Below are 19,022 nucleotides of genomic sequence, written 5' to 3'. Positions count from 1 at the left end.
CAAGAAAGCATGAAAAAAACACTCACACATATATGTAAAGAACTTTGCAATACCACTAACCTGATGAACTGCCATTGGAAGATGCCATGGTTGTTGTTGTTCAATCCTTGTGCGTTGCAATCCTTCTCCTCTCTGTCAGATTGCTTAAAACTCCAACTAAGAATAGGGCTTAGTACTTAATCGAGTGCGCATCTGTGAGAGCAAAGGTTACAACATATATATACAAGCATATATATATCCTTCTCATAACTTAACAAGGATTCCCTATTAAAATCCTTATAGAAAACAACTTATGTTCTCCAATCCTTATCAGTTTTCATACTATAATAGAATCCTTAACAAACAAGGATTTTGCACACAACTTCTCATAAGGCTTTCCTATTCCAATAGGACTTAATCATTCACTGTCAAAATATCCAATCTCATGTTCATATTCTTACAAGATTAGGGGAATTGTGAGAGGCGATGAGAGGAACTAGGTGTGGGTGGGAAGGGGTTATATAGGAGTGTTGAGGGAAGGGTGTGAGAAAAGAGAAAGCGACAGCCACCTGATTTCTATGGAATTCAAATTGGACTATTAAATAAAAATATGCGCCGAAGTGCACTTTGGTTTTCCAAGTTGACTTTGGCCCTTTAAATGGGTTTTTGAGGTATTCAGGAATCAGCAGAGAAACTTTCAATGTAATTAAATGGACGGTTCATGCCCCTTGTATCGACAGAGAAATTTCTAAGCAAATGATTTTTACCACTATTCTAAAAGTCTTTGCCTACCACAACCTAGGTTCCGCTTAGGTGATAGGCAACTGGTTACCGATCAAATTAATTCTTAAGCATTTGAAAATTAAGAAATGACGCTTATATCTTCTTAGGTGTCCGCTTAGACCCGCCTAGCCATCCATTTAGGTCGTGACTCTCACTTAGACAAAAAATAGATAACTTTCATTTTATTTTTTTTTATTTTTAATAAATTGTAATATACTTGTTAAATACTTGGGTAAACACTTATTATCCGATTTATAATAAGTTTACTTAAATCCGCCTAGGTGCTAGGCCCTAGTCCGCCACACCACTAGTGCCTAACATATTTTAGAACTTGGTTTTTATAAGTAATTGCCAAACTAATTTTTTGGAAAATAAGGCTATATTTTACATTTTATTTCTCAAAAATGCAGTATACGGCAGATCTTTAATAAGCAATTAAATTTTATGGTACGAATACAAGGTTACGGTAATAATTTTATGCACCGTCACGAACACATTCACACATCTTTCCTCACTTGACTAGTTGACTTATCACGTGGGGAATGAGGGTTGGAAACTTGCAACTAATTGTGGAGGAAATTCATTGTGGCGTGTGGCGTGTGGCGTGGTTAGAGAATTTTCTGGAGTCATACTTGGAATTGAATTTTCATGATTTGTTAAGAAAATCCAAACTCTTTGCACAAAATTCGTTTTATAATGTTTGAAAAGTAAATTGCTTATTGTTTACCATGTATGTAAACATTGATTGGAAATTGGCGGGGAATGACATTGAAGTTTCTATGAGTATAATAATGCGTTGGGTAATCTAATAAGAGTATATCTAATTAATACAAACTAAATTAGTGTAAGTGAAAGCGTTATTTAGCTTCAAAAGACAAAATTCAATTTTGAACAGGACATTTCCAGCCTAAGCTAAAATGGCATAGGACTCTTCAGGGGCCAGTTTAGCCCCAACTCTTAAATGGTTAACTTTCAAAAGAAATTGGTAGCCAATGAAAACTAAACACTTAACACTTTGCAACATCTAGCCTCTCATACCATTAGAACAACAAAATTTTGCAAGTTGCACCTCATAGATCATCTTTGCAAAATATTAGTCAAATCGGAAATATTTAAGATATCTAATTGGGTTCAAAGAAATTAACGAATATTTTGTTCTATAAGAAACAATGAAATTTCATCGTGATAATTAAATGGGCATTTTCGGATTGAATAGAAGTTTTGCAAAGATAATCTATGAATCAAGATTTATAAAATAGACAGTTCGAATCATTAAAGTTATATGTAGAGTAGGTCCCACAACTAATCTCCATTTTTTTCAAAAAATGGGGATCCCTTCCCCCTATATATATACACACATTAATGCTCCAGTAAAACAACATGAAGAAAGAGAGTACTTATTGTAGTTGCAAAAGACATCAATTTGAGAGAAAACATGATGTTGAATATGAGTAAAAACTCATCAAGTGACCAATCTCAAAATTACATTTGTGAGAAACTTGTCGTAAAGCTAAAACGATGAGAAGAGAATCACCCGCAAACCAAAGCTTTTTCATCATAAAATTCCAAAACTCGGTTTCTTAAAATACCTCTTGTAGTTGTAAATTGAATGTTCACAATTTATCTCTTTTGCATAGGAAAAAGATTTACATAGAACGAATTCACAATCATTGTAACATCCAGTTTCATTAGCATAATGACATGTATGCAAATTTCTCAACATAGTACAATATATTATTGGATCAAATGCTACATAACGGTAAATCTGTTCACGTAAAGTTGTTATCCTTGCATAGTTCATACCATGTGTCATGCCTTAGAAAAGATTTGACTCACCCAACCACTTTGTAAAGTACACAGTTCCTTTTCAGCCGTATTGCCCATGCTAATCCTATGCGCCTCTATTTTTTTTTTATCACATTAACATCTTACTTTGAAATTTCTCTCACAAAATGTGACTACAAGTGTTACCTGTAGTATAAGTATGTTGTATTAGTGCTTTAAATCAAAGACTGTGTGCGTGGTTGTGGTCATGGACGCCGGAGTCACTATATACGTGAATTCTCAATCCAAACTCTTTTCTGTTCCAGACCAAGCCACATTTTCCTCTCTATCATTCTTATTGCGGTTCAATCTTTACTTTTCCTCCTTATTCCATCACCTTTTCTTTAGCTTTATCGTCATTGTGTGGCATAAGGAGGATTACGCACTAACTGGGGATATTTTTATGGTATGAGAGAGACTTTTTTTATTTTTTATTATTTGGTTATTGTTTCAACCGTAAACGTGATTACGCCATGAAAGCTGACAACACACAAATGACAAGGGTGGGAATTTGTAAGTTACATGCAAAGCTCATGGAAAGTAAGTTTATATAATGGTATACCCAAAGAGTTGTCCACCTAATGTGTATTCTACAATGATCGTCAACAAACACAACCACAACCACGATTTCATGTATGGAAGAGCCTCTCACAAATATAGGTAATTTGAACTAAAAATATGAGGGATCGGAGTAATTTACATAAAATTGAAAGACCCTAAATCCAATAGAGAGAACTAAAAACATTGTACAAATCCACAAACTCGAATATGAGGTATAGACTAAGCAAGAAATTTTTTTAAAATATAAATTTGGTTAAGTACACTATTCTAACAAATTTGACTAAACTCAAGTTAATTTACTTTGTACTCGTTCTATTCTCAATATAATTGCTTGTACTTTTAATAAAAAAAAAATTGTGGTTTGTAAAGTTTCTTCAAATTTAAACCTTTTAGGTTAAAATGTTCGTAAAATATAATTAACTCAACAAGTAATACACAAAAATTAAGTTCACCTCAGGTTTTAAACAATGAATAAAATTGTCGTACTTACTTGGATGAATTTTTTGTGTGTGACCTTGTGTGCAGATGAATTCGTGTATTAGGGAGTACAACATTTGTGTTCAAAACTTTTGGTTGAGATAATTACTACTACCAATCTCATTCTCAGGTCTCTCCACCTAAGAGCATCTCAATGAAGAGCTCTATATATTATCCAAAAGAAAAAAATGAAGGGCTTTATATGAGGGTGGAAAAGTAGTGGATATAACTCATTTTAGAGCTCCGACAAATTTTTATGGCTCTAAAAAGGAAACTTTCCCAATGAGGAGCTATATATATTTTGAGCTCTATATAGAGCTATATATTTATTTATGTAGTAATTTGATTGCGTTGTGTTAACTTTTATTAAATTGAGTTTTAGACGTGTTAACTTAAAAAAAAAAATTATAAACTTTTCAACCTCAAAAATTCAAAATTTTGATAATATTAGATTTCATCGCTTATGGTAAGTTAGAATTCATCACTTATTGGCGAACTTGCTACACTCGCTATGGATGAACCCCCACCTATTTTTTAGGCCCTTCGGGTTTCTTGAGCTATCATCACTTTTGTAGAACAGTAATTATTGATGCCGAATATGAGTTCACATCGTGGTGCCAACTTGATTTTTTCCATGCTCGGCCTAGCGCCACATCTTCCAAAAATCGATCTATTATATAAAGTTAGCGTAAACTAATTTGTTGTAATGCTAAATAAGAAAATATAATAGATGGTTACTATGCTTAATTAATGCGTGGGGATTATTTTTCATGAAGAATTGGGCATTAAAAAAGAAGATTTAAGGTAAACTAGACATTCCCATTAGCCACTCAATACTACGGTATGGTGATATTTCTCTTTACTTGGAAGTGAGAGGTTTTAGGTTCAAATCTCATAGATGGTGAATTCAATACCTAATTAGGCTACCCATTGTGTGGCTTAGACGAACTCCCCCTCCCTTTAATGTAAAAATATCGATGTACTAAAAAAACTAGACATTCCCATTATGGTCCCTAAGTTTTAGTGAAATTAGAGCTTTGGTTCATTAATTAAAAATTTATTACCATTGATCTTTGAACTTGTTAGAAGGCAATGCAATGCAACGCAACACAATGGTTCATTGAGTAATTCTGTTAATACTTTCAGCCTTATTTCCGTTTAAACTCTAAGTTTTGAATGTAATTTTAATGGTATTACACGAAAGAACATTTACTCATGAATTTTTAAGGGAACTGTTATTAACACTTTAAAAATCACATTCTACACTCTTTACAAGTGTATTTTTCCAATTATATAAAATTTGGAGTGCACAATGAGATTTTTGAATTGCTAATAACAATTCTCATTACTAGATCAGAATCAACAATTTTGTCGGGTCCACAAAATTTATACAAAGTAACTAGTAAATAAACGACTAGTGGTAGAATATCGCTAGAAAGTGGTAGATGGTTAGGTTTTTCAATAACGTGTTTCTCCCACGTTAATCAGGTCAAAGGTGGTCGAGTAACTGTTGCTGCTGTCAGCAGTTTCAAATATCACAATGCATTTGACCCACAGTTTTCCTATCTTCTTCAGCGTAAATTAATTTAGTATAATTCCTCGTTTTCGTTTACCATATCAATTGCATCTAAGAATTGATCATAATATAGAATTACAATCACTATAGTATTATTCAGAAAATTTATTTTATTCAAAACAAAAACAATTAAGTATTGTAACAATGAATTAAATGGTTGCATCAAATCTCCTGCAAGAACACAAAACACGTTGTGTTTGTATTCTCCTTAACCAAAGGTCTAAATCCTCTAATATTTACGCACAAAGTATTGAGCTTTGGATCTTCAATAATTTTTCTGATAGGAACCGTACCAAACCGGAACTCCTGTCACAACGCCGCCGCCGAAACTTTTGTTGCCAGCCGCCGGAAACCCCATCGTTGAGTGAGACCACGTCGTTGAACTTGCACAAGCGTACATCTCCGGAACCTTCATTCTTACAGAAATATTAATAATCCCATTCCTCTCCCCCTTGTGATTCCTCAGCCTGTAACTCAAAAAATGCAGGTAACCCTCCGGTACGTACCCGCCAACAAAATCAGAAGCCGGAACCGTTGCCGTCCCGATCGTCCTGACGCCGGACGAAGTCTTGCAATGGACCTCCACTGTGATGGACTTCGAGTGCGTTGGCAAGTCGAGCACGAGCTTCTCGTTCCACCGTGGGTGGGCGCCGCCTTCGGTGTCAATGTCCGTAGTGCAAAACTGGCTGTTGGTGTCGGTCCGGACGGTCACGGAGGCGTTTTTCTTGATGGATTTTCGATCTAATTTCAGGTTCTCGGCGGAGATCACCTTGATTTCAAGCGTCCGGGAATTGGCTGCCATGGTGGATGAAGAGTGCGCGTAAGTGTTTGATGAACAGCTTGTGTTAGGTTAGGAGAATTGTGAGAGCCGTTGATAGGAAAGAGGTGTGGGTAGAAGGTTATATAGGAGTGTTGAGGGAAGGGTGTGAGAAAGGAGTGCGAAACACCCACGTGGTTTCTGTGGAATCCAAATTGGACGTTGAAATATACAATACGCGCCGAATTTTGAATGGATAGGAAAGTGAGTGGCAGAAGTATAATTTAATTTCCTAGTTGGGAAGGTTGACTCTTGGGCCTTTAAATGAGTTATGAGTTATGAGTTTTTAAAGAGAAACTTCCATGTAATATGTTCACGCTTCTTATAAAGTAGAGAAACTTTCAAGCAATTGGTTCTTACAATTTATTGCGAAGTTGAACCTCTTGAAAACATAGATTTATCTCTACTTTGTTGTGGTCTATATCTAACTGAGGGAGAATAAAGGGGCACGACATAGAGACAAAGAGAGTGGCGATTGGGCTTGAGAAATTATGTGTTATTCTCCAGTCATTGTGCCTTTATTTATAGTAATAAGGAGGAGAGAAATTTGATCTCCAAGTAATACAAAGTCTATTGGCAAAGATCTTCTAGATCCCAAAGAATTCCTAATCTATCTATACTTAGGATTTACATAATCACAATATGTATTAGAATGTATATCACAATGCTCCCCCTTGATTGTGCAAATACACAAGTAGATGACCGATAGGGATTTTTTTTTTTGGTGAAGAACGGGGAACACAACCCAAAAAGAACTACAAACCAACAGCAAACCGAGTCCGAGGGACTCCAGCAGCATCATCAATGAGAGCTGATCTAATCCACACAGGAGGCTCATCAAAAACAAGAACACCAATATCCATGTTATAACTCCAATTAGCCAACTGATCCGCCACAATATTCTTCTCTCTATAAACGTGATTCAATTCACACCTCCTCAATTGTCTCATCATTAATCTGCAGCTATGCATAATTGTCTCCAAAGGATGGAAATTATCAACTTGGGATTGCTTCAACAACATAATAACAGCCTTGGAATCCATCTCAATATGAAGCTCAGTAGCACCCTTATCAATAGCAAGCTGTAAACCAAAGTATAAACTCCATAATTCAGCATCACAAACCTGCCCTTGTCCCAAATTCACAGCAAAGCCACCTAACCAGTTGCCATTATGATCTCTTAGAACGCCACCAGCCCCAATTCGACCAGAATTTGTCCTTCTAGACCCATCCACATTTAGCTTACACCAACCTACATCAGGATGATCCCAAGAGAGAGAAATTTGCCTTTTTACAAGTTTGACAGAATACTTCACACAAGCCTTCAACCATTCATCCACATCTCTCTCAATGATCGCTTTTGGATACATAGGCATGACAAAATTGACATCAAAAATCTGCTTGTTTCTCCACTTCCAAATATGCCAACAAATAAAAAGGAAAAGAGTACACCAAGCACCCTCATTGGTCCCTTTTGAACTTACTTTCAGATTTGCCAGCAACCAAGCCTTAAACTCAAGATTCTGGGCATTCCTCAGTTGCCATGGAACTCCCATACTTTTCCAGATACACATAGCCCTGGAACAATCTTTAAAAATATGAGCAATGGATTCAATTGGTCCACAACAAGTCATACAAGAAGAATCAGAAGTTAATTGTCTTCTAACTCGTTGCTCATTAGAAAGCAATCTCCCTTTACTCATCAACCAAAGAAAAACTTTTAGCTTCGGTGGAACATTAACTCTCCAAATAAAATCCCAGCATGAATCAGGCAAATCCTCTTCATCAAAGAAAAGATTATAAGCTGACTTAACGGTGAAAACTCCATTAGAAGCACATCTCCAAATAATTTTATCCATACCTGCACCAGTAGTACCAGCAGGCCGACATATAATTTTTTGAACCATATCCTCTGGCAACACATCTCTGAGCTTATCAATATCCCACCAACCATTTCTTAAAAATTCAGAGACAACACAATCAATATTGGAGATATTAGCAACATCAATAGTTTCCATTAAAGGGACATTTAAGACCCATGAATCCTTCCAAAATTTCACACTCTCACCATTGCCAATTCTCCAAGTCATGCCCTTTTTAAGAAGATTAACTCCATACAAAATTCCTTTCCAAGAATAAGAACACTCAGTTCTTTCATGAATTTTGGGGTCTAAAATAGAATAGCCTTTCAAATACTTAGCCTGATAAATTTGAGACCAAAGACCAAAGTCCTTAGCATGAATCCTCCACCCTAACTTAGCTAAAAGAGCCTGATTCATTACACAAGCTCTCTTAATCCCCAAACCACCCTTACTTTTAGGTTTGCAAACCATACTCCATTGGCACAAATGGACTTTTTTCTTTTGATCGGTATCCCCCCACAAAAAATCCCTATTCACCTTGTCTAACTCTTCACACACACTGGCCGGAAGCTTGGTCGTTTGCATGGCATAAACTGGTATGGACGAGGTAACAGCTTGAATTAAGGTAATTCTTCCAGCCATGGACAATACCTTGCTCTTCCAAGTTGCCAACCTCTTCTGAACTTTATCAATAACGCCCAAATAAGTAACCTTTGAAACTCTAGTCTGAATTAGAGGCATTCCTAAATAATTCCCAAGACTCTCAGAGACAGGAGACCCACAAATTGTACTAATACTCTTAACACAAGCCCTTGACGTGTTTGGAGAATAATAAAGAACAGATTTTTCAAAGTTAACAGCTTGACCAGAAGCTTTGCAAAATTGTTCAAGGCACCTCTTCATTACTCTTGCTTGCTTAGGAGTAGCTTCAGAAAACAACATTAAATCATCAGCGAAAAAGAGATGAGATACCCTAGGTCCAGATTGAGAAGCCTTAACAGGTTTCCACCTTCCTTTGTTCACAGTTGCAGAAATTAAATGGGAGAGTTTCTCAATACATAGAACAAACAAATAAGGGGACAAAGGATCCCCTTGCCGAATACCGTTTTGAGGAATAAAACCATCTGTTAATTCACCATTGAAACAAATTTGGTACCTAACTGTGGATACACATTCCATCATAAGCTGAATCAAATTCGAAGGCAACCCAACCTCATTCAGCACATACTCAATAAACTTCCAATTAAGTCTGTCATACGCCTTAGAGAGATCAATTTTCCAGGCTAAAAATCCTTTTTGGCCTTTTGACATTCTGAACTTGTGAAGAATTTCTTGAGCAATGAGGACATTGTCAGAAATTTGTCTACCAGGAACAAAACTAGCCTGATTAGGACTAATTAGATGAGGCAAGAGAGGTCTGATTCTAGCAACAATGATTTTAGAGATCACTTTATAAAGAGTGCAACAGAGACTAATAGGCCTAAAATTCAACATCTTTTGAGGATTATCAATTTTAGGGACCAATGTAATCAGCGTACTGTTTAACCCAGCAGGCAATCTCCTTGAGTGAAAAGCATTCCATACCATATCAAAGATATCATTAGCACATATATTCCACTGACTTTGATAAAAGCAAGCAGGAAACCCATCAATACCTGGAGCTTTAAGGCCTCCAATATTAAAGAGGCTTTCCTTGACTTCAACCATATCAATATCTTTGGTAAGAGCTTCACGAACAGCAACATTAATATCAGGAAAAAGATTAGGAAGACATTCCATTTGCTTAGACTTTTGCCCATGCGAAAAAATAGTTTGAAAGTACTCAACTGCCAACTTTTTCATATTAGAAGACTCCGATATCCAAGCACCTTGATTGTTAATGAGGCCCTCAATTCTATTTCTTCTCCTTCTTACAATAGTAGTGAGATGAAAAATTTTTGTATTACGATCACCTTCTTGAAGCCACCTCAACCGAGACTTTTGATGCCAAAATATAGCCTCCTCATTTAGAACTTCATTATAATCAGAAATCAACTCATCCTCCAATTTAGAAAGAAATTTATTAGGCCCACGACACAAAGCTTTTTGAATCCCATCAATTCTTGCTAGAAGTTTGCGCTTTCTCTGTTTGAGATGACCAAAGACTTGAATATTCCACTTCTTAAGCGGTTCAATAAGAGCACAAGTTTTATCAACAACCGAACCTCCACCATTACTCCAATAACCATCAACAAACTCCTTAAAATTTTCATGCCTCAACCACATAGCTTCAAAACGAAAAGGACGATGATTGGGAGAAAATGACTTATGAGAATTTAAGCATATCTTAATAGGGCAGTGATCTGACTTGGTTCGCGGGAGATGGTGAACATAAGCTTCAGGGAAAAGGCTCCTCCAACTCATATTACAAATCCCACGATCAATTCTTTCTAACACTTTTTTATTAGTCCAAGTAAATTTAGGACCAATAAAACCCAAATCAATCATATAATTCCTATCCACCCAGGATTTGAAGCCTTTTAATCTGCATAATGGAGCACCACCAAGTTTATCATCCACACACAACATGTCATTGAAATCCCCAGCAATTAACCAAGGCAATTGATGACAATCAGCTACAAAATCTAAATAATCCCACAATCTTTCTCTTTTAGTAACACAAGGGCTAGCATAGACAGCGGTGAAAATCCAATGGTTCTGACCAACACCATCCACAACAACAGAAATAGCTTGGTCAGTGGTACCGATAACTTCCACCTTTAATCTAGAATCCTTCCACAACATCCACAAACCACCAGAGAAGCCAACAGCATCCACAATCTCAAAGCACGGAAAACCAAGAGATTTCACAACTGAAATAGCTTTCTGACCACTAATCCTGGGCTCACAAATAACCAAAATCTCCATTTGGTGAATGTTAATTAATTCTGCAACATTATCTTTAAACTTGGTGCAACTAGCACCTCTAGAGTTCCATACTACAATATTCATCATAAAGATGGATGAGAAAGATAAAACCAAGGCATACAGCCTAGCAACCCATAAGGGTTTCCTCCACATGGGAGGCACACCTCTCAGCAGACTTAGCTAAACAATAATCCTCGGTTGAACGAGATCGTTGAATAATTGAACCTGGAATAGTATGATCAGTATTCATCATCTCTTCACCTGGATCTAGATCACACGCAGCTAACTCAACATCGCTACCACTAGCATTAGATGGTTGGTGACCAAAAATATAGGTTCCCTTCGACATATTTGAACCATAGTACATATCAGTCTTGAAGGCATTAACATTAAATTTGAATGGCTGATCCTCAACATTACTAATCGAACTAGAACTTGACCTTCTCACTAAAGGTTGTCTTAGTTGCCCCAAATTATGCGTAGATGGCTTTCCACCACAGTTAGATATATCAGCAAGTGCATCCCGATCACTAGCTTCCTTCTTCTTCCTAACCCCCCAAATTTTCCTTTCAATAGAACCTTCACCCTTCTCACCATCTGTGCCACTTCCCACATTTCCCTCATTCAGACTTTTATCTTCCCCATTGAGCACACTGAACCTTGACCCCTGCCCATTAAAAGCACCATCAACACCTCTCTGTCCATTATTTATTTTCCGAGGTCTACCTCTAGGCTTAACTTGCATCCAATTACCATGAATAGCAGAAACATCATCGCTACTTTGAGCAGCCTTTACTATAGGCTCATCCATATTCATCATATTACTCTCATTTTCACCACCATCAACCTTTTCCGCCATAGGATCAACGCTCCAAGTACAGCTCTCCCTCTTATGCCCATAACGACCACATCCAAAACAAATTTCTGGCATACCCTCATACTCCAAATTGTACCATCTATCATTAATTTGAATAAACGCTTCAAGAGGCTTAGTCACATCAATCTCAACACAAATTCTAGCAAATTTGCCCCTGTATTGAGAATTAGTGTGTACATCAATCTTTAACAGTTTTCCCAGCACACTACCTATCTTCCTCATAGCCCAAACATTAAAATACTCAATTGGAACACCCATTATCCTGACCCATACAGCCATACGAGTCATAACCTCAGTTGCAGGCACAAATCCTGGTCTCCATTTTTGAATCGTCAAATACTGACCCGCAATTATCCAAGGTCCACCAGTTAAAACAAACTCCTTATCCTCTTCCAAATCAAATTTAACAATATAAAAATCATGATCAATGTCAATAAGCTGCATACCTCCTTTTAATTGCCATTTTTGCCTCAGCCTGTTTAACAAAAAATTATAAGTGTGCGATCGCCCAAGAAGTTTGATGACCAGAGCATCATGCCAATCCTTACCAAATTTCGTCACAGCTTTTTCAGAGAATGTAACGATAGGCCCTTTCACCTCACGAGAGAATGACACGTCCCCGTCAACGAGATCAGGATCAAAATCAAAATCAGATACAGCAACCGAGACAAGTCGCCGAGATGATTTCATAAGCTTGTCTTTGAAACTCACATTAGGCTCCAGGTGCAGAGCAGCCATGTCACGTTCAGCATCCAAATTCGGTCCATCAATTCCACGACTTCTCTTACCAGATCTGGACGAATCAACACCATTAGCTCCAAATTCAATCGGTGAAGAAACTGATTCTCCATCCATCCTCGAGGACTTCCCCTTCGCCTGCCCACTAGGATGACCGATAGGGATTTCACCACACATGCAAATGGGTTAAAAACTCCTATATTACTTGCAAGAATGATAAGGTTACTGTAGTATAAAGGGATCTTGTAAGGTCGTTCTCCACATGGATTATTAAATAATTCGAAACAACCAAATTCCAATTAATTATTGTAAAGTAAAAATTGAGATGATTGATTTTTATAACCTAATTTATTAAAACGAATTTTATTAATAAAAGTAAAACAACCTGCAATATTAAAGCCGAAAGAAAAAGAAAAGTTTTGGAGAAATCAAATTAAGAAAGCATTAGGGTTCCACCATCACTTAGCAATCCTATGAATTTTTACCAATTACTTATGATCTACGCATGCCACTTTGAAGGTTAGATTTTCCTAATTCATATTCTACTTGGAACCTCCAACATAGAACGTATATCTAACATGCAACCCGTCTGGACGTTTGGATTAAATCTGAACATGAAAGACTAATTATGCACTATGAAAAACTTTTGAAAAAACCATGCAATCCTTAAGACATGGTGTTCATCTTAAGTGAAATTACAATTATTAACCACATGAAGCCAGCGTCAATTTCAGGGAACCTTCTGACCAAAATTGCATCAAATTACTTTTCTAAAGATCCTAATGGTGATCAGGGATTAAGAAAGTTAGATAGTTTAAACCAGTGATTAATAATTCAAAGTGTGCATGCAATCAATCATAAGCAATTAAATAAAAAACACATATTCATACTAAGGCTCAAGGCTTCGCCCTAGCAAAAGAAATTAGTTACAGATATTCATAATTGAAATTATAGGAAATATTATGAAAAATAAAAAGAATGAAAACACCTTAAAGTAGAAAATCTCCAAAAACCTTAGCAATTGCTCTCTATCTCCAAAGTTGCATAAAAGAAAGCGTAGCAAAAAAAAAACTAAGAATGGTAAAGCAATATATTTGCTAAGCCATGGCACAAATCCTAAAACATATCTCTTATTCCAATTAGGAAACTAAGAAGAATAATAAAATATCTTAGAAAATAAAACCCTAATTAAACTAGGAGAATCTGCCAAGTACTTGTCCAACCACGTTTTAGCCTCAGATCTCCTCCAAATCCGGCCCAAGATAGCTTATGTTAAAGATTAGGACGTTCCAAACACATCTCCAGAAGGCCACGAAACCATTCGAGATCATCTTGGGCTCCAAAAACGCAATTTAAGCCTAAAAATGTCATTTTCCAGCACAACGCATCACTCTTTTATTTTATTGCCAGAAAATAACCACTTGGTGGAAAAATCCCAAATTTTGAGATCAAGCTAAGTGACTTACAAACGTCCTCCAACTGGAATTACTCCAAAATTCATCCATTTGGTCATGTTTTGCTCCATAAGAACTCGGAAGTCCTATATTGAAAATACAATTCAAAGTATCAAAATTCTTTCAAAATATACTAAAGAATAGGGTAAAATATATAATATAAAATCTACTCATCAATGACACGTCACATTTTCAGGAAAATGTAGAACAGTTGATGAAGTCGTCTCGTCTAGTTGGCACAATTAGCGAATGCGAGTCTCAAAACAAACAGAAGAATGCATAGGTGGTAAAACTCACAAAACCTTGTTATAGCAAAACCTAAGGTGGGATAGAAACCCATAGTCAAAGGAGAAAATTGAGAAGTTGCATTAAGTCAAAACTATAAGTCCTCAGGATGCAAGTAGAATGTACACAAGGGTATGACCAGCCCAAGATGAGTACCACGTCAAAATCTAGTTTGGTAGTAAAAATCCAATGGGAAAAGTGCTCCTAAGCATAGGAAAAAAAAAGTAAATTAAGGTCAAGTGAGTATACTTATGTATACTCCCTCTCAATTTGATAGAATTTCCAAATAAAACTGCAAGCATTACAAATGCGAAAGTCACGCATACCAATTCCTCAAACAAGCATCTGGAAGGTATACTTCGACAGTGAATCCGTGCAGAGGTCGGCAAGGTTGTCTGGGATCGAACTGCTTAACTTCAATCTTATAATGCTCATACTGATGTAGGTACAATATGCTTGGCGTTGACATGTTGGATGTATCATGATCTGATCGATACATATGTCATTATCTTCATGGATCGTTGTTGGGACTCAACGATAGATGAAAATTGTAGGGAATTCGAATATGCTCAACAAGAGTTCTCAACTATATCTCTCACGTGATGATATACAATGAGTCTTGGAACAATTCAAAGATTTCACAACTAAGGTCTATCTGGTTGACCTCCAAAATGTTGCAGTGTTCCTTAACAGTAAAGACATAACCATTTGGGAAAGTACGTTGTGCGGATCAGACAAAGATTCTAATTTCGATTCCCACATTGTAGGTATCATGCCGAAGATCAAGGGGGTGTGATATATTCTGAGATGCATAATGATAGAGTAAGCCCAAATCCGTAGTAACAGAAAAACGTCATTAACACCTAATTTGGTGGTGGCGTGTAAGCGCAGTGGTGCTTTTTGCCAAAAAATTATCAGCATTTGAGATGTCCAATCTAGTTCATTGAGCTAAGTACAATACACGCCAATTGCACTCAAATATGGTGTTACATGTTTTGATATGAACCCTTATGCTCCATAACCTCCGTAAAGGTCTCATTTGCATCTAATGTATAGATGATCAAGATTATACTCAGAAGCAACCCCTTTTGGGTCTAGTTCGACTAGTGGACCATAATACTATCAAAACCATGCTCGAAACTTCAAGTTGAGGTAGCGTCGAGTTTTCCCAAGATTATTCATCTCAAAGTCCGACTTCAGTTACGAGTCAGTTTTCTTAAGCTTTTCCAGAGTCTTAGTAAGATTCATGTCATTGACATAAACTGCAATTCTAGCAATTTTGGATTTTGTACATGCTGAGGCAATATCCCTAACTGATCAAATATTCACTTAGACGAGTATACCACATTTGCCCGGATTGTTCTGCATCCGTAAAGTGAAAGCCTCATCTAAACTGAAAGGGTGTTCTATGGTCTAGAACTTATTTAAATAAGTACATGTAAGTCATTCTAAAACTTCCATGTATATTTTGTATCATGATTTCAAAGATACGTTACAACGACGTTTATATGCTACAATCAATCACATGGCGTATGAGAGAAGTCTTCAGGGTTATATCACATTATTTCATTTATCTCCTTCGACATATTTTGTTTATTTCTAATTGACCATTCAATTCTACATTATTAGTAATCAACGAAATGTGGTTCGATATCCTTACTTTTCATTTATGTCGGTAGGTACCATATAATTGAAACACCATTGATGATAATCTCATGCCAATTCTATATCTCATCCAAACTAGTATGCTGGACCAAGAACTTCAAGCCTCGGGAGTAATCCAGATTTAGTCTCATGAGATGGAAATGATTGAGACAACAATCTAAGGAGGGATTTGTTTGTGCCATATTCCTCCACTTCTGATAAGGTGAATCCTTCAAACCAAGTGATCTATCGCACTTTAGGCAGACAACAAATTGATTGGCTAGCCGCCGATATACTAGGCCGACCACTAGGCGAAGCGGCCTACCTAGATACATAAATCATTGCAAACATGTTTGCAGCTAGTATATGTGATCTTGTCACATTTACTAGATTAGATAAAGCGTCTGGTACCACTCTGATGATTGATAGGAGCATATGCGACTTAGTTAGCTTGTTCTTGTGCATTTATGTTGTTATTTCTTAGTTGATTTAGTATTTCAAGCCATTTTCATGTGGTTGTAGGTACAAAGGGTTAAAGAGGCAAAGAAGTGCATTTTGGTGTCTTTTGGAGTAGTTTTGGGCATGGAATGGATATCACATGCATAGAGCAAAGTGGTTGGACAAAATTAAAGATCTAAAGAAGCTAGGAATGTGCCAAGGAAAGGAAGAAAATAAATTGAGGACCAAGGAAGACAAGGAAACCATTAAGAATAAGGAAAGACTAGTCAAACTTGCCTTATCTTGTCGTTATCTTTCCTAATCCTAAATTACCAAAGATTTGGTCACACGAAGGGTTCCTAAATACTTTGGGACATTTCATTACATATTCTACAAGTCCTAAACCTGCCCTAAAAGTCCAAGCCATACCATCCTTCACCATTCTCTTCCTTGCCGTGCAAGGGAGCCATTCATTTCCTATTTTTTGCCATAAATCACTTCATTTTACCACCCATGCCGTGCACATTCATCCATGTTCCCTCATTGCACTCATTTGCTGCACCATTCCACTTCCTTTCCATGTACATAATATCCTTTCACCTCCTTGCACTCATTGATTCACCATTTACTCACCTTTCCACCCATGTCATGCATAATCACCCTTGTCCCCTTCATGCACTAGATTTCCTGCACTCATTTCATGCACCATTACACTCATTATCCATCTATGCCGTGCACCACCCTTGTCTCCTTCATTATTTCTGATTTCATGCACCAAAACATTGAATCATTGTACTCAATTGCTGCACATTCCTTGTCCCCTTCACCCATCAGATTTCATACAACCTTTACCTCCACTACATGCACTCATTGATGCACCATCCACCATATTTGGAATCCTATGTCGTGCATCATGAGTCTTGCTGCACCTTTGACTCATTTCTGCATCATTCCACCTCCCTTTCTTTTCTATACCATGTGCACAATCATTCATGTTCCCTACTTGCATTCATAGCTGCAACATCACTCCATTTTACCCCCCATGCTTTGCATCATCACTTCACTTTCACCTTTGAATCATTTCAATCACCACTTCATGCACTTATTGCTGCAACACCACTCCATTTTACCCCCCATGCTTTGCATCATTACTTCATTTTCATCCTTGAATCATTGCACACACCACCAATTTCCCTCCATTGCCGTGCACTTCCTCTATAAAAGGAAGTGTGTGTGGCAGCCATATAGTTCAGTTTTTGCTTGATTATTGATCCCCATTTCGATACAACCTTTATCCAAACACATCCATTCATCTTTACATCCATTCTTCCATACAAACAAACCTTCAAACACTCACCAACACCTTGTGCCGTAGCAAAGGAAGGGAAGGAAAGTGTTTGGACATGCTTGCTGTCCAACTTGGATCGTTGGAACGTTTATGTGTTTTCTTTCTTTTGTTTCCAATGTTTAAATTCATTTTCTTTCGTATTGTTATGAATATGAGTGGCTAAACCCCTCTTAGTTAGGGGTGATTTCAAAGCCATGATTATGTGTGTAATATGATTTGATAAATTCCAGTTATAAACTCTTGAATCATGAATGCAATTGGCTTAACTATTTGATTGATAACTTATTTGTATTTTTTAATTAAGGGTTGACACTTAATTGGCATGCATAAATCCGTTGCTAGAGTATAAGGAAGTTTCACATAATCGTTACAAACTTATATTCACATGTAGTGAAGGTCGCTTATAAACGATCGCGTTAAGTTCAATTCCTAGCATGAGTGACATGATGTCATAGTTGCAAGTGCTTTGTCAATGCTTATGATTTTCATTAAACGTAATGATATTTGATTGTATCTCTATTATGATGTCATGTAGGGAACTTTTGAAGAATGTTTTGGGTTGTCAAATGATGTCATCCAATCCAATAAAACAAGGAAAATCTGAGAGTTAATTAGTGATGTCACGGTTAATTTGGAGCATTGTCGTTCATAATTCAATGAAGTAGCAACTGGAAATCGAATTATTTGCATACATATCATGTGTGGAGAAAAAGCCTCTAGCTATCCTATCCATCATCTTATTTCTTACATTCGTTTTACAATCTGTCTAGTTTTTCATACTTGTTTGTTTGTTACAACTTCATCCAAATCAAAACCCCCTTTTTAGTTTCTTGTTTCAAAGTGTTTCAAATCTGTTTTAGTTTGTGTTTTTAAGTGTTTTGATTCAAGTAAAAGTCAATTTTCGTCCAAAGTCATTCCTAGTGTCTAGTTTAAGTTTATTTGATTGTTTTAAGCTGTTTTGAGTATTTTAAGTTTGCTTTGAGTCTTGTGAATCTTGTTAAGTGTTTTTAAGTTTAGTTTTATGTTTTTGAGTCAGTTTAGAGGTTATTAGCAAGTCCTCCTAATCATCGGTCCAGAACGATCCCTACTTATACTTATACTACAATTGTCAAAAGATGGTTAAATTTGTGTGTTAAGTTAATTTTCGCATCAATGATCTAGATTAGGGATTGAGATGAGACATAGTGGGGACGTCCATAATAATTCGCTTCATTCTTCAAGAATGTGTGACGTTCTAATTGAAGTGACATAATCGCTTGTAAGGGCTTACGAGAATCAAAATTGACATTGATTCATATCCCTTTGTGAGGACCTATAATGGTACATTGCAACGGCTCAATTAGCACATAAAGTGTCCACCCAAGACACGTAAGTACAAAACTTCAGGTTTGTACCCAGTTACCAACTGTAATGCTCAAATAGGATTGGGTGACATGAGCATCATGTGGACTA

The 19,022-nt window shown here is 36.7% G+C and overlaps 1 protein-coding gene across 1 annotated transcript; it reads right to left on the bottom strand.

Annotated features, from left to right (window-relative positions):
• Window positions 1–5,292: 5,292 nt before the first annotated feature.
• LOC114826047 (BON1-associated protein 2-like) lies at window positions 5,293–6,089 on the bottom strand. Its single transcript, XM_029105662.2, has one exon. It carries the CDS (start codon window positions 6,000–6,002, stop codon window positions 5,466–5,468), a length of 537 nt encoding a protein of 178 aa, XP_028961495.1. The 5' UTR covers window positions 6,003–6,089; the 3' UTR covers window positions 5,293–5,465.
• Between the last annotated feature and the right edge of the window lie 12,933 nt (window positions 6,090–19,022).

This window comes from Malus domestica, chromosome 07 (assembly GCF_042453785.1).
Source record: "Malus domestica chromosome 07, GDT2T_hap1".
Classification (NCBI taxonomy): Eukaryota; Viridiplantae; Streptophyta; class Magnoliopsida; order Rosales; family Rosaceae; genus Malus; species Malus domestica.
The sequence above is the reverse complement of the archived record's forward strand: the minus strand, read 5'-3'. Positions and strand labels throughout refer to the sequence as shown.